We start from the raw sequence: 27,516 nt of genomic DNA on the forward strand, positions 1-27,516 counted from the left end.
CCTAGTTTATGCCTCCGTGCCCACAAATGATTTGCTTAGACGTTTGCTTGGTGTTCTGCTCAATGCTTGTGGCTGACCTCCAGGAAGACCGCCTGGTACCAACCACCTTCTTATAGGTCACAGAGAAGAGGATGGAAGCCTCTTCCCTAGAAGAGGGAAAGAGACTCTTTCCATCCTGAAGAGTCTCACTGAGCTCTATGTCACTCTCTTTAGGAGAGGGACCCTGTCCTCGCATCTTGGTCAGTCAGCCTACTGCAGCAATTCCTCCCACTCTTCTTATGCCTCTCACCTGCCCCTTCGGAGCTTCCCTGGATCCACAGAGGCACAGAGTGCCGTGGGATCGCTCAGGGCCTATGTATGCTCACTGGCTCGCTGGGCTGGGCCTTTAAGGCTGCAGGCTGCAGGCTGCAGGAAGGTGTGCTGTTGGCTCACCCTGTGCACTGTGGCTCAGGCTGCAGACGCCAACTCTGACATCTTAGTTCTTTCTCCCCACGGCTGCGTGGAGGAGCCCACACACAGTGCAAGCAAGCAGTGCGGGGGAGTTGGTGCTCTGTGGGTGAACTCTGACCGATGGCAGACTGTTAACTCTTTCACGTGTCACTCTATTTCTATATGTTCTTTCTGGGGATGTCGCTACTGACCAAGAAACCAGCTGTATCTTCTGTTGATGCCAAGGCCAGCTCAGTCACTTAACCACCTCGTGTTTGCTCTGCTCCTTTCCTAGTTCATTCCCTCACTCTTGCTTCTCTAGAACTGTACAACTCCCCTCCCCCCATGAAGTCTTAGCACGTCAGTTTTGTCTCAGGCAGTTTTCTAGAAAACCCAGGAAAAGATACTAAGTATGACGATAGTTCTCTCAACTTCTGCTAAGTCTGATAACCAGTGGTCAGGAGTGAGGTGGATGGATGATGCATTAAGTCAGAGAGAGGAAAAGTGCTCAGCCTTGGGTATCAGCCTGGGCTGCATAAGTCAAAAGAGACATCTCTCTTCTTTTTAGGGGGCAGTGGCTTTGAACAATTCTCATAAGTAAGAAGGAATGAAGACTCAGATGTGGAGAGCCATTTTCCTGCCATTGGAGCCCACGGGCAATAGGTAAATGGTCTTAATGGCCAAAAAGAGGAGTGAAAGAGAGAGGGGAGGAGAGGGGTGGAAAAGAGAGAAGAGAAGGAAGAGGAGACTTACTAAATGTGATCCCAGTTCTATTTGAGTTCTGGACTTCTTACATTGAGGTGCTCATGTTACTATCAAGATTAAATGTATCCAGGACTTCCCTGGTGGCGCAGTGGTTAAGAATCTGCCTGCCAATGCAGGGGACACAGGTTCGAGCCCTGGTCCGGGAAGATCCCACATGCCGCGGAGCAACTAAGCCCGTGTGCCACAACTACTGAGCCCATGTGCCACAATTACTGAAGCCCACGTGCCTAGAGCCTGTGCTCCACAACAAGAGTAGCCACCGCAATGAGAAGCCCGCACATTGCAACGAAGAGTAGCCCCCACTCGCTACAACTAGAGAAAGCCTGCGTGCAGCAACAAAGACCCAATGCAGCCATAAATAAATAAATTTATATTTAAAAAAAGATTAAATATATCCTTGTGGTGGAAGAAGAAAGAACACTGTCTTCTACTTGGATTTCTGCTTAATCATGACAAATACAAGACGATCACCAATTTTTAGGAATTCAGGATGGAATGCTCACCACCAACGGAGATCTCTGCCCCACATATTCGAATCTCGTCATTACTGCTACAGGCCAGTTTGCAGACAAACAGGGTTGTACCCAGGGGAAGACCTGTGACTTGCGAGCTGAGGGAATGACCATGCTGAAAATAGATTCTTCTGTCAAACTTGTAGAGGATTAACTTGTTAAAACTGGAGAATTGCAAGCAGCCTTGTTTGGTCTTCAAAGAGCACGAAATGTTGACAGCTGACCCAAGTGAAATTACATGGGAAGGCTGCACAGTCACATCCCCTCTCTTGCACACATCTGCAATAGACACAAATGCAAAAGACATGAGATGGCATATAAGAAACCCATTGCAAGATGGAGGGTTTGTGTAATTCCCCGAAGCTGGATAAAACTAACCCTGTCAAATGATGGAAATATACATAAGCTACATTGCTCTGGCTGTATTGGTGAAGCACAATGAGGAGAGAAGGCAAACATATTGAAGGCTAACTGTATTTGAATTAAAATGTACATCCTTCTCAAAACAGTAATACTATAACCAGAACTATAAATAGGAAAGTGGTGAGAAAATAGGGTTGGAAGAACAGTCAGGAGCACAGTTCTAGGAAAAACCAATCTCTCTTATATGCAAATTATTCACCAGACTACTAAAAATTACTTCCCAGAATAAATCACATTTGTTTCCATCCCCACTTATGATTTATAACACTTACTTCAATACTCATACCAAAATGATGAACAAGCTATTAGAAATGTTTAAAAGGCTATTACAAATGTTAAAGGGCAGATTTGGGAATAATTCCCTCTCTTGCTATATTAGAGGTATAAAGTATGTGTAATCTATTATTTTATAACAAAGAGAAAATATTTAAGGGCTCTGTATGTGTAGTTTGCATCAAGGATGGAAATCAAGTCTTACCATGGTATTCCTTCGAGATGTAAGACCCTAGGTAGGATGAAGCATTGCCCAATACAGCTAATACGAAATCACATGAATGTATTCTTCTTTTAAAAAGAGTTCTCCATATTATTTTCTATATGCCAGGTCCCACAATAAACTCTTAAAGAGAGGTCATTCTTACTCTCCAGGAGGTTTTGTATATTTAGATACGACAACTAATCAGAAATTAGCAGTTTTGGGTAGTACTCACTACTGCTGATGAAAAAAAGAAAAAAAACCTCAGAATTATAGACTCACCTTGAATTTTTAGATGTGATATAAAGCCTCCACTGAAAGCCTTTTTTGGTAATTATCAGATTGCTTGGATCAACGACCATAAACAAATTGGTAAAAAAGTTATTCAAATCAAATAAAGGACATACTGAATTCTGAAAAGTTTCCATTTTTATTTTCAGAACTAAGTCTCTTTCTCTCTCTTATCTTACTTATATTTTTGTTTTCTGTTTCTTTGATCCTAAGGGGCCAGAAAGTAAAAAATAAGATGCCAATAAAAACAGCAAAGAAAATGCCAGCCATTACTTTTTTAGCAGAGCTGAATCCATCCATGAATACCCTCTGTTAAAACGCACTATAATGTAAAACATTCATTCATGATGCCTAGCTTGATACCTAGTCATTTTGTTAAGAGGAAAAGATATCATTGGACTCTTAATCATTAGTATTAATGAAATAAAATACATATTAGTAACAGACATAGAACCAGACTTATCCACTTAAACTTGACAGAAGATTGACTACAAAAGACCAACTACCAGAACATTTACCACAAATGCATATTTCATCTATAACTGAGAATTTAAACCAAAAATCCCTCCACAGGTTAGATTACAGAAATATCTTACCTATTTTTGCTTTAACTAACAGCCACACGCTGATAAAAATAAGTGCCAATGGGCACCCGTTAACTGTATGTACCATGGACAGTCAACTCTGGAATACACCTCTGTATTTTTCCTTGTAAAAGAAGACAAATTCATTCATGTTAAATATATTTACAAAATACCAGAACCAATACTATTCAGAGGGCTTAAAATGCCCCTTTAATTTTCTTCACGTTGTTAAGATTTTTTTTTTTTAATGAAGTTTACCTTTAAAACTAGTAAACTGAAAATCTTAGCCACCTCTAACCCCCATGTCCTTTAAGCTTCTTGGGGTCAGCAAAGGGTGGGGGAAGAGAGCTGGCCTTTGGAGTCCTTTAGAACTGGTTTAAATACTTTGAGACTATTGGGCAAGTTACTTAACCTTCTGAGCTTCAGTCTCACACAAAACTTTTTTCTTCCAAACAGGGCTGCATCATCATAGTCAAACGCAGTAGTATTAAATTCCAAGAGTAGTGAGAATTTCTTTCTTTCTTTTAATTTTTAAAATTTAAAGTCTTTTATTGAATTTGTTACAATATTGCTTCTGTTTTATGTTTTCGTTTTTTGGCCACAAGGCATGTGGGATCTTAGCTCCCTGACCAGAGATGGAACCCACACCCCCTGCTTTGGAAGGCAAAGTCTTAGCCACTGGACCACCAGGGAAGCTCCAGTAGTGAGAATTTCTGATCTAGTTATGTGCTTCTGGAAGTAACAGGAGATTAAAAAGTGGCTCATAGGCCCGTAAGCCATGGCCGCTGAGCCTGCGCATCCGGAGACTGTGCTCCGCAACGGGAGAGGCCACAGCGGTGAGAGGCCCACGTACCACAAAAAAAAAAAAATAAATAAATAATAATAATAATAATTAAAAAAAGGTGGCTCATAACCACACACACCCCGGCCCCCCCCCCACCAAGAATTTAGTAAAAGATTGATCTCTTTGGCAGTAAGAAAAGAATTCCAAGGGTTCTTAGGGGGCTGTTTGGGTTTTCTATAGAAGTTCAATTTTGTTTGTTTGCTTGTTAATTCATTATTTATTTATTTTACTGAGTATTTTTACCTTGAATGATTTGGAAAACACAAGCTGGTGATTTCTGTTTGTTTCCAAGTTTAAACTTAAGGAATGACTTCAGCAAATCCCTAAATTCTATTAAAGGTGGGCCAGAAATTCATGAAGCAGGCTGAAAAGCTGTGTGATGTTGGGCCACTGGCAACCAGCCAATGCAAATGTTCACCTCGCATTCCCATACCTAGAAATGGGCCAGAACGTACTGGAGAGCCTCAGAAAAATTCAATTATTCATTCAACAGTGATGGCTACCTTTCATCTGCCAGGCACCGTGTTAAGTGCTAGAGATACAACAGTCCTGCCCTAGTGGGCTTCTAGAAAGTGTCCACTTGTTCTTTCCTTTTTTACGGTACACGGGCCTCTCACTGTTGTGGCCTCCCCCGTTGCGGAGCACAGGCTCCGGACACGCAGGCTCAGCGGCCATGGCTCACGGGCCCAGGCGCTCCGCGGCATGTGGGATCTTCCTGGACCAGGGCACGAACCCGCGTCCCCTGCATCGGCAGGCGGACTCTCAGCCACTGCGCCACCAGGGAAGCCCCACTTGCTCTTTTGACTCCTCTGCCTCTAACCCAATCATCACTCAGGGTAGCCCCCAGATAATATCAGCATCTTTTCAATAGTCTTTGCTGGTGGCTCTTCCTCCTCCTCCTGACTGTTAAGTCTTGGAGGACCTCAGTGTACTCAAGACAGTTTTGTCTCTATTTCTAGTCTCTCCTGAGGGATCTCCTCTGGTCACCTGGCTTTAGATACCATCTGTATGCTAAAGACTCTCCGATGCTTATCTTCAACTCAGACATTGCTCTGAGCTCTAGTCTCATATGTATGTCTCCTTGGCATCACTTCTTGGACATCTAAGAGACTGCTCAATATTAACATATTCAAATTGAATTTTTGGTCTCCCTTCTCCAAACTGGTTCTCCTTCCAGCCTTTTCTACCTCCGTGAATAATATTATTATCCCCTGAATTGCTCAAAAACCTAGACGTCATCCTCGATTCCACCCTCTCTCTCATGCCCCACAGCCAAACCATCACTAAGTCCTGTCAATTTTATCTCCTGAATACATCACAGATCAGTCCACTTCTCTCCATTTCTACCATCCTCACCCCAGTCCAAACCACTGTCCTCTCTCCCCTAGACGACTGCAGTAGCTCCTTAATGTGCCTCTCCATCCATCTTTGCCCCTTTCTAAGTCATTTTCACATAGCTGACTACCTTTTAAAAACATACATCAGATTATGTTACCTGCTTCATATCACTTCTATTTAAAACCCGTCAACAGGGCTTCCCTGGTGGCGCAGTAGTTGAGTCCACCTGCTGATGCAGGGGACACGGGTTCGTGCCCTGGTCCGGGAAGATCCCACATGCCGCGGAGCAGCTGGGCCCGTGAGCCATGGCTGCTGAGCCTGCGCGTCCAGAGCCTGTGCTCCGCAACGGGAGAGGCCACAACAGTGAGAGGCCCGCGCACAGCAAAAAAAAAAAAACAACAAAAAAAACATCAACAGGTCCCCATTGCTGTTAGAAAAAAAATCCCAAGTCCTTACCATACATGAGTCTCTCAGCCACTGCATGGCTTCATGTCTCCTATCTTGCCACCATCATTTGCTCTACGTTTTTGCCTTGCCAGCTCTGCTTCATTCACACTGGCCTTCAGACTGTTCCTTGAAGAAGACATGCCCTTTGCTGCTCCGGGGACTCTGCGCTTTTCATTTCCTCTGCTAGAATCCTCTTCCCCTGGCTCTTCTTAGTGGCTGACTGGCTTACATCTCTCAGACCTCAGATCATGTGTCACTTCCTCAGAGAGCCCCTCCCTGACCACACAGCCAAAGTGGTCTTGGCCATCTCCTTTCTACTCATCACCTTATTTACTTCATGATACAGTCTGTAACTATCTTGTTTATTTATTTGATTGTCTTATTTGTCATCTGTCTTTGTGCTAGAGTTTAAGCCACCATGAGAGCAGGAACTTTGACTGTCTTGCTCACTGCCGTATGCGAGCACTTGGCATTGGGAAAGAGTACTCAATATGTCTTTATTGAATGAGAGAAGGGAAGGAGGGATGGAGGGGCTACAGACAATTCCCTATAAACGTCCCTGTGGTAGGCAGCATAATGGCCCACCAAAGATGTCCATGCCCTAATCCCCAGACCTGTGAATATATTATGTTGCACGACAAAGGGACTTTGGAGATGTGACTAAAGTTAGGGACCTTGAGGGGAGGAGGTTATCCTGGACACCCAGATGGGCCCGATCTAATTATGCGAGTCCCTAAAAGTGGGTGAGGGAGGCAGAAGGGTCGGTCAGACAGCTGTAGAGCTAGGACTGTGCTGCTGCCTTTGAAGATGGAGGGAGGGGGTTATGGGCCAAGGAAGGTGGTGCCTCTGAAATCTGGAGATGACCCTCAGCTCACAGATACTGTAAAATGTATTCTCTGGGTCTTGGTTTAAAATGTTTGAGAAACACTGATCTAAATTGAAATCCAACAGTTTCGCTCTCTCTAAATCATGAAGGCCCAAGTCATGGCACACAATGGCTTCTGTGAGCTAATTCCTGTCTTCATTACCAGCCACATCCACCACTGTTGACACTGTTGTCTAGTAACACTGAGCTGCACATCCCATGCCAATACATGCTTCTGTGTCTTTGTTCATGCTATTCTCTCACCTTTCCACTCTTCTTAGACTGGCTAAGTCTTTTTTTTTTAGTGAATGGTATTTTTTTTTAATTTATTTAATTTATTTTTGGCTGTGTTGGGTTTTTGTTGCTGTACCCGGGCTTTTCGCTAGTTGAGGCGAGCAGGGACAACTCTTTGCTGCGGTGCGCAGGCTTCTCACTGCGGTGGCTTCTCTTGTTGCAGAGCGCGGGCTCTAGAGCGCAGGCTCAGTAGTTGTGGTGCACGGGCTTAGTTGCTCCATGGCATGTGGGATCTTCCCGGACCAGGGCTTGAACCCATGTCCCCTGCACTGGCAGGCGGATTCTTAACCACTGCGCCACCAGGGAAGCCCCAGATTGGCTAAGTGTTACTCATCCATCCCAACTCAGCTCAGGCACCTTCTCTTCAGTCATTTATTCAACAAATATATATTTAGCCATTGCTATGTGCCAAGGACTTGGGAGAGAGTGGAGAAAAAGACAGACAAGGTTTTAGGTCTCATGGAACCAACATTCTGGAGAAGGTAGACAAAAGACAAATAAATAACAAACAAATACCTTCAGATAATGACGAAAGAATAAGAGAGGCTAAGGGGAGAGAGAACCCGAGGAGGAGAGAAGCCAGTCAATGAAGGTGTTTCTAGGAGGTGAAACTTGAGCTGAGATTGGCACAGGCCAGACAAAGACTCAAAAAGACTTCCTGACAGAATAAATGTTGAGTGCAAAGCCTGGAGGCAAAGGAACAAGCTTGCTGTGGTTGAGGCATAGAAATAAGGTCAGGGTAGCTGGCGAAAGTGACTCTGGGGAGAATGGTATGAAATGAAATTTGAGAAGAAGGTAGGAGCCAGATCTACCATGGGCTTGTTTGCCATGGAAGGGAGCCTGGATTTTACTCTCCAATCTATGGGAAACCATTGGTATATCATTAGAGGGTTTATTTATTTATTTAACTGGGTTTTAACTAGGGTATCACAAGATATGAATTACATTAAACACACACACAAATACAAAAGCAAACAAACAGAAAAACTAGTCTTGGCTCTGTGTATGGAGGCTGGAGATGAAGCAAGCAGACCAGTTAGGAAGCACCTGGGGAGGCCCAGGTAGGAAATGATGGTGATGTGGACCACAGTGATAGCAGCAGAGATGGAAAGAAGTAGCCAGATCTTAGCCTTATTGATGTCTTCAGGAAGACTGAAGCCTCCTACTAGTATCTTCATAGCATCCTGGCATTCTCCTATCTTAGCACCTGTTGTATTAAATAGGACTAATTTCTTCCGGTATCGGCTTGTCTCCTCCATTAGGTTGCAAGTTCCTCATGGGCAGAGGCCACAACCCGTGGCACATAAAAGGCATGTGCTGAACTGAATGAAATTTAAATGGTTTTTCTGTTTTTTACTTCTGGTTTAGTTTAATATAACTACAATACATTAAAAGTACATTAAATCTTATTCTGCTACATGGTGTTCGACATCATTAATAAGTCTTTTTTTATTGTAGCTACCTTAGTTTAGTTTAAAATTCATTAGTTTTCATTAAGCCTTGGAATATTCTGGCATAAAGGAAATTATGGATTGAATTAGAAGATAACTGAATGAACAGATATATAGGGATTAAATAGGTTTCTGCTTCTTAACTGCAAAGGGTATCTACAGGGTATCTTTCAATGTGCCTTGCAACTTATGAAGCGATAACATTCTCCAAATATTCAATAGTAAAACATTACTTGGTTATTATAAGAATTTTAAAAATGTATATATCTGAAATATGTATATATATGATAGATATATACACACACCTATATATGAAATAGGCAAAATAGAGGATAAATTTGAGTTTATATAGTACATTGATTCAAACACAAACATGCTCATTTCCTCTGAATGACCAGACAAAACAGCTGCTTCATTTATAAGAAACTCAGAACCCCAAAGACCTTCAAGTAAATGAGGTATCTTCCAATAAAATGAAACCTCCTATCAACTGTAAACATCCTTCATACAGCCTGCCTGGAGGGTCAATATTAAAACTACAACTCTGTCTTGAATCAGAAAATCAGAGGGTGCTATGTCACTGACTCATCACTCAAGTGGTGACAATTTCCAGACAGTGAAAACAACATCTCAATGAGGGGGGCGGGGACCAGCCAGAAATAAAGCAACTGGCAGGAGGGCAGAGACAATTCCCCCTCAGTGAGCCTCTCTTTCCCCACTGCTCCAAGAAGCACAAAATAAACAGCTAAAATCATATTTGACTAGGCTAGGAAAAACCCTTACCACAGGTGGTAATTTCATGTAGGCTAGAACTCTTCCTACTTCCACATCACTTTTCTTCTGTAGCACCATAGTAAGCTCAAGGGGCAGCATGGTATTGTGGAAAAGAAAAAGGCTAGTGAATCTCAGTTCTACTGTGTGCTGTTAACTGTCAGGGGGCCATTTCCTCATTCATGCAATGAGTTCAGGAATACCTACCTAGACAAAGTTACTAGGAGGATGAATATGCCAGTGTCATGGACCCATGAGAATACCTAGCACAGGGTAGGCACTCCACTGAGGCTAGCTCCCATTTTCCCTTCTGGGTCCAGCTCTTGTATCTCTTTTCTAAATCGTTTACGACTTTCAACGTATTGGAATTGTATGTTTTGTTAGACTAGGTAAAAGGTCATATGTTAGGCAGTCTTAGCCCTGGCTATCAAAGAATTTAATAACTCAGAGGAGGAAGGAACCTCAAAGGTTAGCCAATAATTACCATGTCCTACTGCTCCTTTCCTCTCCCAAAAGCTGACATTTGAGTCTGGGCCACCAGAGAATAACCAAGTGATTGTTCTGAATGTGCATTGAGGCTGTCTGCCTTATAAATACATGCCGTTAATTACCCAGGTGACGCAATGAGGCAGGGTACAAAATCATTCCCTTCTGCCAGCAAAGCTACTGACAGACATATCTTACTGGTGGCAGATCAGTACAGAGACAACACTTTGGAGGTCATGTATTCTACATTCCTCATTTTTTTTTTTTTTTTTGCGGTACGCGGGCCTCTCACTGTCGTGGCCTCTCCCGCTGAGGAGCACAGGCTCCGGACGCCCAGGCTCAGCGGCCATGGCTCACGGGCCCAGCCACTCCGTGTCATATGGGATCTTCCCGGACCGGGGCACGAACCCCCGTCCCCTGCGTCAGCAGGTGGACTCCCAACCACTGCGCCACCAGGGAAGCCCTACATTCCTCATTTTATATACAGATAAACTGAGTCCTAGAGAAAAGAAGGGACTTGCCAAAGGTCCAAAGGTCACATTAATAGCAGAATCCAGATCAGAACGGAGGTGTCCCAATTTCTAATCCAAGATTACTTCTAGCAGGTAAGATTGCTTCTGATCAGTTGCAACTATAGCAGCATAAAACTAGAAATAACGCTAATATTAACACTGCCCTTAATACTAATGCTACAGTTTGTTGATCTTTTATTATGTTTGATGTACGTTACATACAATCTTTATGATACCCATCTAGTAAAGCACTTACAATGACTAATGCTTTAGTTTTCAGAAGGTTGAATCACCCACCTCCCTCAAAAGAAGATCAGACAATAAAACCCAGTGTACATACAATATGTAACCATCTCTAATGATCTATTCCACTCTGAGGATGGAAGAGGAAAATCAGGTCCACCAAGTAGCTAACTTGCAACTCAGCCACTGGAGCCAACTTCTCTTCCCCATACCTTTCCATGGGCTATGTCATGAAAAAGAAGTGTTTCCTGACCAAAGCATCATCTCCTTTTTGCTTCTGAGTCTACCATTTGTTGAAAAATCGAACAAGCCATAACACGGACAAACCCTGGCCTGCCAGCCTCAGATCATTAAATCACCCCCTTCATAATGTCATGTCAGATGGCTTAAAGGGGAAGGAAAGTAACCACATCAACCCCTTCTGCTTTTTCTTCTTTCTAGCCAACAGTTCCAACCCCCATTACATGAGCCGAATTGGACGCACACCTGTTTTCCTTTCTTATGCAGCTGCTGAGGCTCTCTTGAACCTTCTCTCATCTCACTGGTTAGCATTCGTAGTCCTAATTTTACCCATTTACAGGAACTTTCTTCTCTTGCTTGAATTCAGGAGACGTCTGAAGTTTGGGTCCCTCTCTCTCTCTTTTTTTAAATTTTAGGGTGTTTTCTCCTTTCCCGCTTTATGACCTCTTTATAATTTTTCTTAACGAAGATCCCCTTATGCTTTTTTCCCTTCTTTCCTGTTTTTCTGGAATGTTCTGTCAGACCTATTCGTCTCTATTTCCAATTCAGATATATCACCCTGGACATAATATACTGACTCCTGAAATGTTGTGTGTAAACAAATTACATTTAAAATGCATTAGGGAATCTTATCAGGCCCCAACCCCAGAATCATGTGTACTGTGAACTGTCTTATAAATTGAACAAGCTTTCCTACAATAGAGCAATAAACAGGAAATAAAGAAAGAAGAAATAAGACGTGGATGGAGTCTTGAAGAAACAAGGTACTTTCAGATCAGTTGGTGTTATTTGCTATGTTTTTTCTTTCTTCGATTAGCTTCACAAGGCTACAATTTTCATGGCACTTGTTCAATTAAGTTTCAACAATCCAATCTTCTCTAATTTCACTCTCTGCATCCTTCAATAGCTATAAATAAAATAAGCCATCTTTTACTGAAAAGGATGATATACTGGAAAGAGCCTGGTATTTAGGGCCAGAGGATCATCCTGGGGCCAGGTGTCATCCTGGTTTCTCCACTTCTACCTGTGTCATCATCACAAGTAACTCTGAAAAATGGCAATCCACATTTATTGAGAAAATTAGATCTCTTTCACTAACTTTTCTTCCTTAGTTTATTGGAAAGGTCTCTCCTTTGACACATTTAACCTTGAAGTCTGTATTCGTGGACAATGGCATGGGAGTGGCAGGTTTATCCTTGAGTCTTGTAAAATCCTGGCAAGTTTTGTAGCTTCAACCCCTGAGTCTTTTCTTAGTGCTATAAGGCATTAAAAATATTAAAGCACATTACAATTACTTTGTTTTAAGAGTTTTCTCGGAATTTCACAACTATCTTAATATAATTGGAGGCACCCTGGGTCTAGGGGGCAGACAAAGACTAATGATCACCATGCTACAATATTCCTCAAGGTTTCTTCTATAAACAAAATTCAACCGAAATCTCGACACTAATAATCCCACATCTCAGCACCTCTGCCTGTTTTACTTAATATTTTCCTTTTACTGCAAAAGGGATATAAATTAAGATTCTAATCTTAATAATCTTTTATAGGCATTTACTTAGCAATTTATCACAATGCAGAGCATGTGACTGAGTTGTTAACATTTGGTCTTCTACTAAATAAAGTAACTATTGGTATCTCTATTCTGCAGGTGGAGAGATCTGCAAGTTGATCACGATAATACAGAAAAACCAGAAGTAAATTCAGAATTAGATAAATTAGAACTACCTTCCATGCCTGAGTTTCCTCAATTGTAAAATAAAAATAAAGATAGCACCAAACTCACGGGATTATTGTGGGAGTTAAATGAGAAGCTCTTAGCAAAGTGCCTGGTATATAGAAAGAGCTCAATAAATACTATCATCCATTATTATTATTATAAGAAAAAAGATAATATCATTTACTTATCAAGGACATTGTTAGAATTAAGCTAGACAGCCTTGCTTTTTGACCTCTCTCTTGGCCCATTCATCTGGCTCATCACTGAAGAATTAATTTGATTAGAACTAGATCCCATACCTCCTTCATAAAAGGTGACTTCATGCCACTTATAATTTATGACATACTAAGTGTTCTCATAATTATTGTCTTCCTAAACAGTTTTAACTTTTTTGAGGACAGGAACTGAGACTTACGTTTCTTTATATTACAATGACCAGCACAATGTCTTGAACATAACAGATGTTCAATACATATTTATACTTTAAAAACACATTGTTACCATTAGCAAAGAACACCACCATGTTCCAAGAACAAAGGAAATTGGACAAAGCTTCTTTGGGATTTGGGTTTCTTTCCAGATTAGCCTGCACAAATGTACATGCAGAAGTTGAGAGCAGTGCTGTGAGTGTAATTGCAAAGATGACAAATAATTGGCCAAAGAACAAAGCAGGTACAATTAAAAAAAAAAAGTCCACAATTGAGAAATGATGTACATCTACTGTACCTATAGGATTCTTCTCCCATAAAAATCTCACATCTGCTTTAGAATTTTTTCCACACTAGAACTCATTCTAATGTAAGAAAGATTCAAAGCTTGCCAAAATTTGGGAATTTATGTAAACATCACAACAGTCAAGAAACATGATACATGATAAAAGAATGCTGCAAACTCTTTTAGAGCCGTTTGTGCCCAAGAAAGTGACAGTAATGAATTGAGAATTTCACATTAAAATGGAGGGAAAGAGTATCAGCTCTCAGCCACTAAGGTCCTTTCAGTTATATGCTGGACAGAGAAACAGGGCACTGTACCATTCCTTGTTAATGGGAACTAGAATCTAATGTTTGTTTGCCCATGTGGAGGTGGATATAATGTTTTGAGTCAGAGGTGCAAAGGCAAGGAGCACAGAGTCTGGAGCCAAAAACCTGTAACTCACTATCTCTGTGAAAGTGTGAAAGTTTCCACATCTGTAAAACGGGAATACTTATAACCAGTTCACTGAGTTTCTAAAGAATTATAGAGGATAACAGTGATACCCAAGGGCCAAGTCCATAGTAGATGCTCAACGAAGACTTTTATCCACACAGGATATACTCGTAGGGGATTGTAACAGACATTCGGAGTTTTGCCTTGTTCTTTAGAGATATCAGGAAAAAACTTTGTATGCATTTGCATTGCTATTCGTAAAACCTGGATCTAATCGCAGGGATACTTAATCTCCTCCAATGTTTGTATTTACTGCCCCTCAACCAAGTGGAAAGAGCCTCTCTAAAGAGACATTTCACAGATGAGAAAAGCGACTGGCCAGGCGGCTCGCCCCAGAGCATTCTGCTAGTGACTAGACAGGTGGGGACTCTGCGTCTACAGAGGCCCCAGGAAAGTGCTGCGGAGAAAGGGACAATTCACCCCCATGCAAGACTAAGTAAGACTCCTCTATATCTTATTCACAAAAGATCCACTTCCGAGCCGCGAGTCACGCCCGTGGGGCTGGACCCAGGCTGGCCCCTGACGGGTACCCGCTGCCGTTTCCAGACACCAGCCCTCCCCTCCTCACGTTCCCACCGTTCTGCGAACGTCTTGGAAACTCAATCTGAGCGCCTCTCCGCTCCATCTGGCCAACCGCGACCCGGCACTCTCAAGCGAACGTCCAGCCCACAGTGAGGACCCAGATGAGCAGAGGCCGCCCCCAAATCCCCCTCCCCGGGAGAAGCGAAGCACGAAAGCCGGGGGACCCAAGCGTCCGCGCCCCACCGATTCCCCGGCCACTCACCGCGCGTCTCCAGCCCGCGGGCCCGCTGCGGGGCAGCGCGGAGCCGATGGCCCGGGTGCTACGGGACGCACGTGCGGCGCAGGCAGTGTGCGCTCCGGCCGTTCCGGTGCCCGTGCGCGCCCCGCCTGTGACCCCGGGGTGGGCGCTCCGGCGGCGCAGGGGCGCGCGCGGACGTGCGTCGCGCGGCGCCCGGGCCGAGGAGATGGATGTGGCCGTGGTCGTCGGCAGAGGGAAAGCGGCTGCACTGTCAGCTGTCGAAGCGGGCCGGCCAGGGTCCGGTTTCGCTCCTGGCGGGCTGTGCCCGTGCCGCCCGGAGCAAGGTAATTACCGCGGCACACGTCGGGTTCCCCTTCTATACAAGGCGGGTAGGAAAGCCTCGCTCCTCAGCCGGGGTGGTGAGGTGAATTAAGCACCAGGGTATGAAAAGCACGGCCGAATCATGTTCTCGCCCTTCACCGCCACGGGGAAGCGGCACTTCGTTGACACTCTGTAGAGAACTTTCCTCAGAGATGTTCTTCTTCTGTGCTTGCCCAGCACTTACCACACCCTAGTGCTGCGGTCACCAAAGCGGGCTGTGTGTAAGACTGGGTGTGAGAAGAAAATACTAGAACTTTCATTTGTGTTTGTAACTAAAAAGTAAGAAAGAATTCACATTAAATAGGTGGCATGACCCTGACTCTAAATGGTCCCATGTTCCATATGTTATAAGTGGGATTCTGAGGGAAGAGGGAAAACTGTCCAAAATGCAGAGGGGATGACAGCGGTGCTTTTACTTATGACAATATTTCATGGACGCTAGGAATTCAACTCTAAGACGTACTATTTTTTTTTTTTTTTTTTGTGGTACTTGGGCCTCTCACTGTTGTGGCCTCTCCCTTTGCGGAGCACAGGCTCCGCACGCGCAGGCCCAGCGGCCATGGCTCACGGGCCCAGCCACTCCGCGGGATGTGGGATCTTCCCGGACTGGGGCACGAACCCGTGTCCCCTGCATCGGCAGGAGGACTCTCAACCACTGTGCCACCAGGGAAGCCCCGTACTATTTTTTTATACACTAGTAAGAAAAAGAACTATCTTATAAACTTGTGACATAATGCTTTCTTGTCACTTAGAATATTTTTAATTGAAATTTTTATTTTAAAAAATTTTATTTATTTTATTATTTTATTTATTTATTTTGGCTGCGTTGGGTCTTTGTTGCTGCGTGGAAGCTTTTCTCTGATTGCCGCGAGCGGGGGCTACTCTTCGTTGCGGTGCGTGGGCTTCACATTGTGGTGGCTTCTCTTGTTGAGGAGCATGGGCTCTAGGCACGTGGGCTTCAGTGGTTGTGGCACGTGGGCTTCAGTAGTTGTGGCCCATGGGCTCTAGAGCACAGACTCAGTAGTTGTGGCGCACAGACTTAGTTGCTCCACGGCATGTGGGATCTTCCCGGACCAGGGCTCAAACCCGTGTTCCCTGCGAAGGCAGGCAGATTCTTAACCACTGCACCACCAGGGAAGCCCCTAAAATTTTTATGTTTTAAAAACTATCCCTTTTAGATTTATTAGACATATGTGTTTGCTATCAGTCTTGTTCATTTGAAAAGAAAAAGAAAAATAGAAGCAAAATAAATTTGGTTAAAATATTCTTTAGATACATTCGCGTTCAGTCTGCAACATTCCTGATGACTTTTTTGTTTCACTCAATATCATCTTCAGTGACATGAGTATTAATAAAGCCACATTTCTTAAAAGAATGTCCCACTGTTACCTCTGGGATGTTCTTCCCTTCCACTGAAACCAATCCAGGCTTGCTGAGTATGTGCAGAGCCAACTCCATCACCATACTGTTTGGGCAGTAAGCATAAGACACCTCCCAATTTCTTTTTAATAGATCGTTATTGGAGTATAATTGCTTCACAATACTGTGTTAGTTTCTATTGTACACCAAAGTGAATCATCCATATGCATATGTATGTCCCCATATGCCCTCCCTCTTGAGCCTCCCTCGCATCCTCCCTATCCCACCCCTCTAGGTCATCTCAGAGCACAGAGCTGATCTCCCTGTGCTATGCTGCTGCTTCCCACTAGCTAACTATTTTACATTTGGTAGTGTATATATGTCCATGCTACTCTCACTTCGCCAAGGCTTCCCCCTCCCACCCCATGTCCTCAGGTCCATTCTCTATGTCTACATCTTTATTCCTCCCCTGCAACTAGGTCCATTAGTACAATTTTTTTTTTAGATTCCATATATATGCGTTAGCAAATGGTATTTGTTTTTCTCTTTATGACTTACTTCACTCTGTATGACAGACTCCAGGTCCATCCACCTCACTACAAATAACTCAATTTTGTTTCTTTTTATGGTTGAGTAATATTCCATTGTATATATGTGCCACATCTTTATCCATTCATCTGTCGATGGACACTTAGGCTTCTTCCATATCCTGGCTATTGTAAATAGTGCTGCAGTGAATATTGTGGTACATGTCTCTTTTTGAATTGTGGTTTTCTCAGGGTATATACCCAGTAGTGGGATTGCTGGGTCATATGGTAGTTCTATTTTTAGTTTTTTAAGGAACCTCCATACTGTTTTCCATAGTGGTTGTATCAATTTACATTCCTGCCAACAGTGTAGGAGGGTTACCTTTTCACCACACCCCTTCCAACATTTATTGATTCTAGATTTTTTGATAATGGCCATTCTGACTGCATGAAGTGATACCTCATTGTAGTTTTGATTTGCATTTCCCTAATAATTAGTGATGTTGAGCATCTTTTCATGTGCCTCTTGGCCATCTGTATGTCTTCCTTGGTGAAATGTCTATTTAGGTTTTCTGCCCATTTTTTAATTGGATTGTTTGTTTTTTGATATTGAGCTCTGTGAGCTGTTTGTATATTTTGGAGATTAATCCTTTGTCCGTTGTTTCATTTGCAAATATTTTCTCCCATTCTGAGCGTTCTCTTTTCATCTTGTTTATGGTTTTTGTTGTGCAACAGCTTTTAAGTCCCATTTGTTTATTTTTGTTTTTAATTCTGTTACTCTAGGAGGTGGGTCAAAACAGATCTTGCTGTGGTTTATGCCAAAGAGTGTTTTTCCTGTGTTTTCCTCTAAGAGTTTTATAGTGTCTAGTCTTACATTTAGGTCTTTAATCCATTTGGAGATTATTTTTGTGTATGGTGTTAGGTAGTGTTCTAATTTCATTCTTTTACATGTAGCTGTCCAGTTTTCCCAGAACCACTTATTGAAGAAATGTCTTTTCTCTGTTGTATATTCTTGCCTCCTTTGTCATAAATTAGGTGACCACATGTGCATGGGTTTATCTCTGGGCATTCTATCCTGTACCATTGATCTATATTTCTGTTTTTGTGCCAGTACCATACTGTCTTGATTACTGTAGCTTTGTGGTATAGTTTGAAGTCAGGGAGTCTGATTCCTCCAGCTCCGTTTATTTCCCTGAAGACTGATTTGGCTATTCGGGGTCTTTTGTGTCTCCATACAGATTTTAAGATTTTTTGTTCTAGTTCTGTAAAAAATGCCATTAGTAATTTGAAAGTGATTGCATTAAATCTGTAGATTGCTTTGGGTAGTAGAGTCATTTTCACAATATTGATTCTTCCAATATAGGAACATGGTGTATTTCTCCATCTGTTTATGACATCTTTGATTTCTTTCATCAGTGTTTTATAGTTTTCTGAGTACAAGCCTTTCTCCTCCTTAGGCAGGTTTATTCCTAGGTATTTCATTCTTTTTGTTGCAATGGTAAATGGGAGTGTTTCCTTAATTTCTCTTTCTGATTTTTCATTGTTGGTGTATAGGAATGCCAGAGATTTCTATGCATTAATTTTGTATCCTGCAACCTTACCAAATTCCTTGATTAGTTCTAGTAATTTTCTGGTGGCATCTTTAGGATTCTCTGTGTATAGTATCATGTCATCTGCAAACAGTGACAGTTTTACTTCTTGTTTTCCAATATGTATTCCTTCTATTTCTTTTTCTTCTCTGATTGCCATGGCTAGGACTTCCAAAACTATGTTGAATAAGAGTGGCGAGAGTGGACATCCTTGTCTTGTTCCTGATCTTAGTGGCAATGCTTTCAGTTTTTCACCACTGAGTATGACGCTTGCTGTTGGTTTGTCATATATGGCCTTTATTATGTTGAGGTAGGTCCTCTCTATGCCCATTTTCTGGAGGGGTTTTATTATAAATGGGTGTTGAATTTTGTCAAAAGCGTTTTCTGCATCTATTGAGATGATCATATGGTTTTTATTCCTTAATTTGTTAATGTGGTGTATCACATTGATTGATTTGCATATATTGAAGAATCCTTGCATCCCTGCGATAAATTCCACTTGATCATGGTGTATGATCCTTTTAATGTGCTGTTGGATTCTGTTCGCTAGTATTTTGTTCAGGATTTTTGCATCTATGTTCATCAGTGATATTTTTATATAATTTTCTTTTTTTGTGATATCTTTTTCTGATTTTGGTATCAGGGTGATGGTGGCTTCATAGAATGAATTTGGAAGTGTTTCTCCCTCTACAATTTTTTGGAAGAGTTTAAGATGGATTGGTGTTAGGTCTTCTCTAAATGTTTGATAGAATTCGCCTGTGAAGCCATCTGGTCCTGGACTGTTGTTTGTTGGCAGATTTTTAATTACAGTTTCAATTTCATTACTTTAATAGGTCTGTTTATATTTTCTAATTCTTCCTGGCTCAGTCTTGGAAAATTGTACCTTCCCAAGAATTTGTCCATTTCTTTGTGGTTGTCCATTTTATTGGCATATAGTTGTTTGTAGTAGTCTCTTATAACCCTTGTATTTCTGCAGTGTCAGTTGTGATTTCTCCTTTTTCATTTTTAATTTTATTGATTTGCTTCCTCTCCCTTTTTTTTTCTTGATGAGTCTGGCTAAGGGTTTATCAATTTTGCTTATCTTCTCAAAGAACCAGCTTTTAGTTTTATTGATCTTTGCTATTGTTTTCTTCATTTCTATTTCATTTATTTCAGCTCTGATCCTTATGATTTCTTTCCTTCTACTGACTTTGGGTTTTCTTTGTTTTTCTTTCGCTAGTTGTTTTAAGTGTAGGGTTAGATTGTTTATTTGAGATTTTTCTTGTTTCTTGAGGTGAGATTGAATTGCTATAAACTTCCCTCTTTAGAACTGCTTTTGTTGCGTCCCATAGGTTTTGGGTCACTGTGTTTTTGTTGTCATTTGTTTCTGTGTATATATTTTTTTCTTCTTTAATTTCTTCAGTGATCTCTTGGTTATTTAGTAGCACACTTTAGCCTCCATGTATTTGTGTCTTTTACAGTTTTTTTCCTGTAATTGATTTCCAATCTCATAGCGTTATGGTCAGAAAAGATGGTTGATACGATTTCAGTTTTCTTAAATTTTCTGAGGCTTGATTTGTGATGCAAGATGTGATCTATCCTGGAGAATGTTCTGTGTACACTTGAGAAGAAAGGGTATTCTCCCACTTTTGGGTGGAATGTTCTATAAATACCAATTAAATCTATCTGGTCTACTGTGTCATTTATAGCTTTTGTTGACGTATCTATTTTCTGTTTGGATGGTCTGTCCATTGGTGTAAGTGGGGTGTTAAAATCCCCTACTATTATTATGTTACTGTCGGTTTCTCCTTTCATGGTTGTTAGCATTTGCCTTATGTATTGAGGTGCTCCTATGCTGGGTGCATAAACATTTATAATTGTTATATCTTCTTCTTGGACTGATCCCTTGATCATTATGTAGAGACACCTCCCAGTTTTGAAGATGTTAAATATGAAAAATGTATGTCTTAGACATGACAAAGTACAGTGGATTGCTTTTATGAGACTGTGACATGTAGTTTACATACTTCAGCAATTTATCTACGTGAATAATTTGATAGAAACAAATCCTTAAATTATAGAATCTTAACATCACTGCCTAGTGAGCTGGTGAGTGACTGTGAAAATTATTTGCAACAAAGTTAAAAGAATCTAGTTAAAACTGAGCTATTATTATTATTTTTTTTTACAAAGAAGGCAAATATTTTAAACTCGCTGATCTTTTCTGTAATGATGTGTCTCTTAGTAGTATGTTACCTAATAGACATTTTTGGAAAAAAATAAAAAACAAGGCTTTTTTGTCCCTTCAAGTAAAGATAACATTTCAACACTGAGTGAGAAAGTGCTATAAAGAGAACATTTGAAAACAAATATTTCAAAACGTTACCACTATTGTGGGATTTTTTTTTTTTTTTACTAAAAATATGTAACTTTGTCATCTACAAAAAAATGCTTAAAAACTTGGAAACAATTTACTATCTTTTTCAGTCTTTCAGTTGAGTAATTGAGTGAATTTTCAACCCAGGTGTTAAAAAATATGAAAATGCAGCAGCTTCTGCTCAGTTTGAAAGGACGACTAATCAATATCAGGAGTAATAAAATTATGTAACCAAATGTTAATAAAAAGCTTATATAATTCATAGATTAGCCTATTTTTCTACAATTTTTAGTGAGAAGAAAGGCTTCTTATTTTGTTAATAAATTATTCAAAAAATGAATTTTACTCTCATTTTAAAATTAATTTCTGTTTTTGTGTACATTTTACAATATATATGTTGGAAATTTATATTTATAATATATATTTATGTATATATAAAATTTTTAAGTAAATTTTTTAAAAAGCTGACCATATATTGGGGATATATTTTCAAGTCCCTTTTTTCTTAAGGCATGCACAATCTAAAATGTTTAGAAACCACTAGTCTGTTAACTTCTAACTGAAGCATGTTATAAAATTGCTAAATCAGACACAAGATGGTATTCCAGTACATCTGAGCCATTTTCTGTAGGGGAACAGATGAGAGGTATTGGAGAAAGGACTTGAATCAGTTAAGCAAGCAAAACAAATTATGAGAAAACTATAAGATGCAGGCAACAATGATAGCCTTCATTATTCTCTTCTTTTCCCTGGATGTAAATAAATCAGAAGATGACTTATCTTACATAAGCATTATTAGAGAAATTATCTTCTTCTAAGTTCATCAGTAGCTCATTCAATTTAGGGTTAAATATTGAGGGAAAGCTCGTGCTAATAGTTATTGATAACAGGGGTTCTCCCATCCTCCCTGCATCCTTCCTGTTATTGTAAGCTCCAGGACTGCAAGGAGTCCTGTCTTGTTTGCCCCCTTATCTCCAGCACCTGGCACAGTGAGCAGCACAGAACAGGGGCTCAACAAATACTTGTTGAGTTGAATTGACTTGCTCTGGAGAGATCTCATTCTCTTTGGTCAACCAAAGTTATAAGTGGTATTGAATCTTCAAACTTTCAACAGAGTTAAAAAAGAATAGTTGGAAAATTATATATAGTTTTGCTTAGCATGTCAATGACCCTTCCGTATGGAATTTAACCATCTGTAGAGGTCTTTCTGTTTTCTTTTTTCCTTTCTCTTCCTTTCCTTCCTCCTCTTCTTTAAATCTCTGGGGAGTTTCCCTAGTAGATACGTGGTGGTTGTCAGTGGTTGCCTATCTAGTTAGAGAAAAAAAAATCTTGCTTCTGTATTTTCTGAGAACAAGCCCTAGACAGTTGAGAAAGGCTGGTGAAGCAAGAGCCTAACATACAAACTAAACTATCAACCTATGATGGTTAGGATGATTATTTTTAAGTCTTTGGATATGAGATGGTCATCTGTGTAGCTATAGCACTTGCAAATCAAAAGCTCAATTAAGTGAATAACCACACTGACAGTGACAAAGACTTTTCTAGGAAATACTAGTTCAGTTTCCATTTCTGGTATTTTTCCACTCCTTTAAATGTCTATTTTGGTTCATGGTTGATACCAGAAGTCCTGAAAGTACTTAATCATACTGTGCTATGAACAACTGAGTGTCATTTGTCAGAATAAATATTAAGAGATGGTTGCCAACATAGTGATTTAGTGCATCAGACAAATGCTGGCACACTTAAGCTTGGTAAGAAGTTTTGACATACATTTTAACCTTTTATTTTAATAAGAAGATTAGAATCTAAGATTAATTATTCATTCTTACTGCTTCACTTTGCAAAAGTTCCATTTCTGAAAGTTTTTGCTTAATTATCAATTTTACTCATCTGTCCAAAGTGTTACACTGATAGGACACCAATGTAACTCCTAAATATAGTGTCATATGTTGAAAATATAAAATATTGTAGTGTAAGATTCTTAGATTATTTGTGATCCCCAAAGATTCTTAAAATGCAGAGTTGTAACTTTTCCACAACTGACATTCAGCAAGCGCAGATGTTGTTTATAGATGAACAAACCACATGGAAAATGCCGTGTCTTAGATAGGAACAATGCATTTACAAGAGGTTTTTAGGTTGCCAGAAGCCTTATTAAATGAAAATAAAGCTTAAAGAGTAAAATCAGACAAATTTAAAACACTGACAGCCACAGGCCCTGCACAATATAAGTTTGATTCGCAGTCTGGCTTGGCTCTTCTCAACAGCTAAATCTAAGAGACATATGACACACAGTATTCACAGATCCCATCATATAATGGCTTGTAACCTGGGCATCAGAAGCAGAACTTGCGGTGGCCCAAGAGAAAGTTCTTAGGTTCTTCTAAAGAGGAGAGTGGTTCACATAAAAGACAAATTTCTCACAAACATTCCTACATAAAATCACACAGTAGATTCTTATTTATTTAATTAGTTAGTTAGTTATAGGTTTGCTCAATGAAAATCTAATGAAGGGCACTCTGGAACATAGATGCTTGGTGAGCATTAACATTCTTTTCTATGTATCAGTCTTTTAGGCTCCAAATATCTCTTTGCTCCATGCTTTCTATACATAAAAAAATACTCTCTGGAATGGACTTGAGGACACAGGGAGGGGGAGGGGTAAGCTGGGACGAAGTGAGAGAGTGGCATGGACATATATACACTACCAAATGTAAAATAGATAGCTAGTGGGAAGCAGCCACATAGCACAGGGAGATCAGCTCGGTGCTTTGTGACCACCTAGAGGGGTGGGATAGGGAGGGTGGGAGGGAGACGCAAGAGGGAGGAGATATGGGGATATATGTATATGTATAGCTGATTCACTTTGTTATACAGCAGAAACTAACACATCATTGTAAAGCAATTATACTCCAACAAAAATGTTAAAAAAAAAATACTCTCTGATTTCTGTAGTGAGATAACCTCCAATCCTGTCCCGTCAATGTATCTAGCTCGGAGCCAAGCTTTCTGGGTAGTGAGCAACAGTGGCTGCCTAGTGAGCTATGACTCCTCTGGTCCACTGCCTATAACCGCCAGACACACATTACCTGTACCCCACTCCCTCACCCATGATGTAAAGTGGTGGAACAGGAACAATGAATGCTCCCCTTTGGAAGGGAGAAAAATGTGAGACACCAGAAGTCATTGGTCTGAAGCACTGCTATCTGCTGGGTGATGTATTAGTGTTTTTGATTTTAGTCTACAGGACCTCTGTTAAAACTGAGACAGAATCTCAATAAAGTATCCTTTGCTACAAGTCAAACACAACAGAGTAATAATAGGGTAAATTAATAATTTGGCCTTTCTTTCTAGTCCCTCACTCCAAAGTAATAGGTTTTTTTTTTGTTTTTTTTGCGGTACGCGGGCCTCTCACTGCTGTGGCCTCTCCCGTTGCAGAGCACAGGCTCCAGACGCACAGGCTCAGTGGCCATGGCTCACGGGCCTAGCCGCTCCGTGGCATGTGGGATCTTCCCGGACCGGGGCACAAACCCGTGTCCCCTGCATCGGCAGGCGAACTCTCAACCACTGCACCACCAGGGAAGCCCCTAAAGTAATAGTTTTGTGAGAATCTTTCCACATTTTTCTTCATGTCTTTATAGATGTATAGGGTTTTTTTTTTCTGCTTTAAACAAAAATTGAGTCATTCTATCTATCTTTTGTTTTTCTTTACCACTTGGCATAAACTTCATTCCACAACATACATAATAGATCTTATTCATTTATTCCATAGCTACCAGTATTCCATACTATGTATACACTAAGATTTATTTGCCCCTTCTCTTATTTATAGGTCTTCAGTTTTTGTCCTATTTTCCTCCAAACAAAAATACAACATACTCACCAAAAGAAAAATATTCTTAAACATAAACGTATACAAATGTATAGCCTGTAGTAGAATCTCACATGTGGCTTGTTGAATCAAAGGGTTTGAGCTTTTTCACTTTAATATATTATGCAAGACTATTATCCAAACTGTAGTAATTCACACTCTTACGAGCATACCACATCATCACTAACAATGAATGCTATCCATCTTCTGTAAATTTTATCAATATAACAGGTGAGAAATGGTATCTCATTGCTTTAAACTGTATATCCTTGACTACGATCATCTTTTCCTATGTCTGATAGTTTTTACAAATAAGTATTATTAATTTATCTCAGCCTACCTTCAAATAATGTATAATGCAAGACCTTTACAACAGTATGCTTCTATCTTCATATCTTCTGTACTATTCCATTGCACATTTTACCTTCATACATATTACAAGCCACACAATACATTATTACTACTTTTGCTTTAACTATCTTTTAAAGAAATGTAAAAATAGAAAACAAAATTTTCTATATTTCCCACATATTTTTCATTGCCAGCACCCTTTATTCCTTTGTAGAGATCAAAGTTTCCACTGGGTATCATTTCACTTCTGTCTAAAGAAATTCCTTTAACATTTCCTATAGTGCAGGTGTGCTAGTGACAAATTTTCTCAGCTTTTATTTGTCTAAAAATGTCTATTTCACCTTCATTTTGCAGTATTTTTCGTGTTTATATAAAGTGACAGGTTTTTTTCTCCGTAGCATATTAAAGATATTATTCCATGGTCTTTGGGGTGCATTGTTTCTGATGAGAGTCAGTGGATTTCTTATCTTGTTCTCCTATATGTAATGTCCTTTTTGCCCCCTTGATGTCTTCAAGATTTTTCTCCTTATCACTGATATTCATATTATATTATGATGTGCTTTGGTGTGATTTCCTTGGTGTTAATTCTGCTTAGTGTTTGTTGAACTTGGTAGATCTGTGGGGTTTTTTTGTTTTTGCCAAAACTGGAAAAATATTCAGACATTGTTCCTGTAAACCTTCTTTTTTTCAGTTTTTTCTTCTCTTTTTGCTTCAGCTTGGATAGTTTCAATTGCTGTGTCTTCAAGTTTATTGCTCTTTCTGCTGCAGTGTCAAATCTGTTAAATCTATCTAGTTTTTATTTATTTATTTTTGGCTGCATTGGATCTTTATTGCTGCGTGCGGGCTTTCTCTAGTTGCGGCGAGCAGGGGCTACTCTTTGTTGCGGTGCACAGGCTTCTCATCATCGTGGCTTCTCTTGTTGCAGAGCATGGGCTCTAGGCACACAGGCTTCAATAGTTGCAGCATGCGGGCTCAGTAGTTGTGGCTCGCAGGCTCTAGAGCGCAGGCTCAGTAGTTGTGGCACACGGGCCTAGTTGCTCCGTGGCATCTGGGATCTCCCTGGACCAGGGCTCGAACCCATGTCCCCTGCATTGGCAGGTGGATTCTTAACCACTGCACCACCAGGGAAGCCCCCTATCCAGTTAGTTTTAGAAAACATTTTAAAATGTTTATCATCTTTAGAAGTTCCATTTTTAATAGTTTCCTTTTCACTTGTTATCAGTTTTTCCTTTTAATCCTTGAGTGCATTTATAATAGTTGTAGTAAAGTCCTTGTCTGCTATTTCTTTCATCTTTGCTATTTCTGATTTTATTTCTATTGCCTCCTTATGAGTCACATTAATTGTGCTTCTTTGCCCATGTAGTAATTTTTTACTGAATCGTAGATATTGTAAATGTTACAGGATCTACAGAGGCTAAAATATTTGTTATCTGGTCCTATACAGAAAATAAATTTGCTAACCTTGCCCTAGATGTATAGAATCGTGTTGAGTATAACTGCCAGTACATGGAGTACACAGCATGCAGTTGTCTTTTAAAATCCTACCCCACCCCCGCCTTTCTTCTTTCTTTCTTTCTTTGCAGTTAATACATCAGTACTTTTTTTTTTTTTAATTAGGCAACAGTCAAGAATATAAGAGTGGAGAGCAAAATAAACAATGCCCTTTGTTCCCCACCCTCATCACAAACCCAACAACTATCAAATTTAGTTTAGGGAGATTTTGGTCCTCTTATTATATCTATCAGTCCATCCAGACCATACTTTGATAGTGACACCTTCTGTTGTTTGAATTTATGCAAAGTCCCAAGCAAACACAACTTTTAGCTGGGTCTACTGTTAACAATTTCTAACCTCTACACCCACTTTCTATTCATTGTATTCACAAACATACGCCTTTCTTTGTGTGGGTACATTTGGGACCATGGTATACATATTGGTCTTTTCTACCATGTTCATCTTGGAGTTCTTTCCATGTCAAAGTGTGTAAGCCTATCTCATATGTTTCTTAAACAACTTCATCACATCTATAACACAAATAGGCCACAATTCATGAACTAGTTTCATTTTAATGGACATTTTGTTTTGTAATTTTCCATTATCAACATGATATTGCAAGAAACATACTTTACATAGTTTATATACGCATTTCTGAACATTTGTGGCTATTTCATGGGATAAATTTTGGAAGTAGAATTTAAGCATCAGAAAAAGTGCATGTTTACAATTTTTATTGAGATATAATTGACATATAACATTATATTTCTTTCAGGTGTACAACATAATTATTTGATATACGTGTATATTGTGAAATAATCATCACAGTGTCTAATTAATGTCCATCATTCCACAGAGTTACGATTTTGTTTTCTTGTGATGAGAACTATTAAGTTTTTCTTAGCAACTTTTGAATATGTAATACAGTTTTT

General features: G+C 40.3%; 1 protein-coding gene across 4 annotated transcripts in view; it reads right to left on the reverse strand.

Moving 5' to 3' along the window:
* The window catches only part of IL12RB2 (interleukin 12 receptor subunit beta 2), a gene marked incomplete at its 3' end in the record, with an annotated part of 68,946 nt that extends 65,265 nt beyond the window's left edge, over positions 1 to 3,681 (reverse strand). For all 4 annotated transcript variants that reach the window (XM_082865635.1, XM_082865634.1, XM_082865633.1 and 1 more), the window contains exons 1-2: positions 3,492 to 3,681; positions 1,698 to 1,985 (exon numbers count right to left, since the gene is read on the reverse strand). In XM_082865635.1, the coding sequence (XP_082721761.1) occupies positions 1,698 to 1,985; positions 3,492 to 3,567 (364 nt within the window). In that variant the 5' untranslated portion in view covers positions 3,568 to 3,681. The remainder of the gene's footprint in view (positions 1 to 1,697; positions 1,986 to 3,491) is intronic.
* Positions 3,682 to 27,516: the final 23,835 nt, after the last annotated feature.

The sequence above is a fragment of the Leucopleurus acutus genome, assembly GCF_964270905.1.
Source record: "Leucopleurus acutus genome assembly, chromosome: 2".
Taxonomy (NCBI): Eukaryota; Metazoa; Chordata; class Mammalia; order Artiodactyla; family Delphinidae; genus Leucopleurus; species Leucopleurus acutus.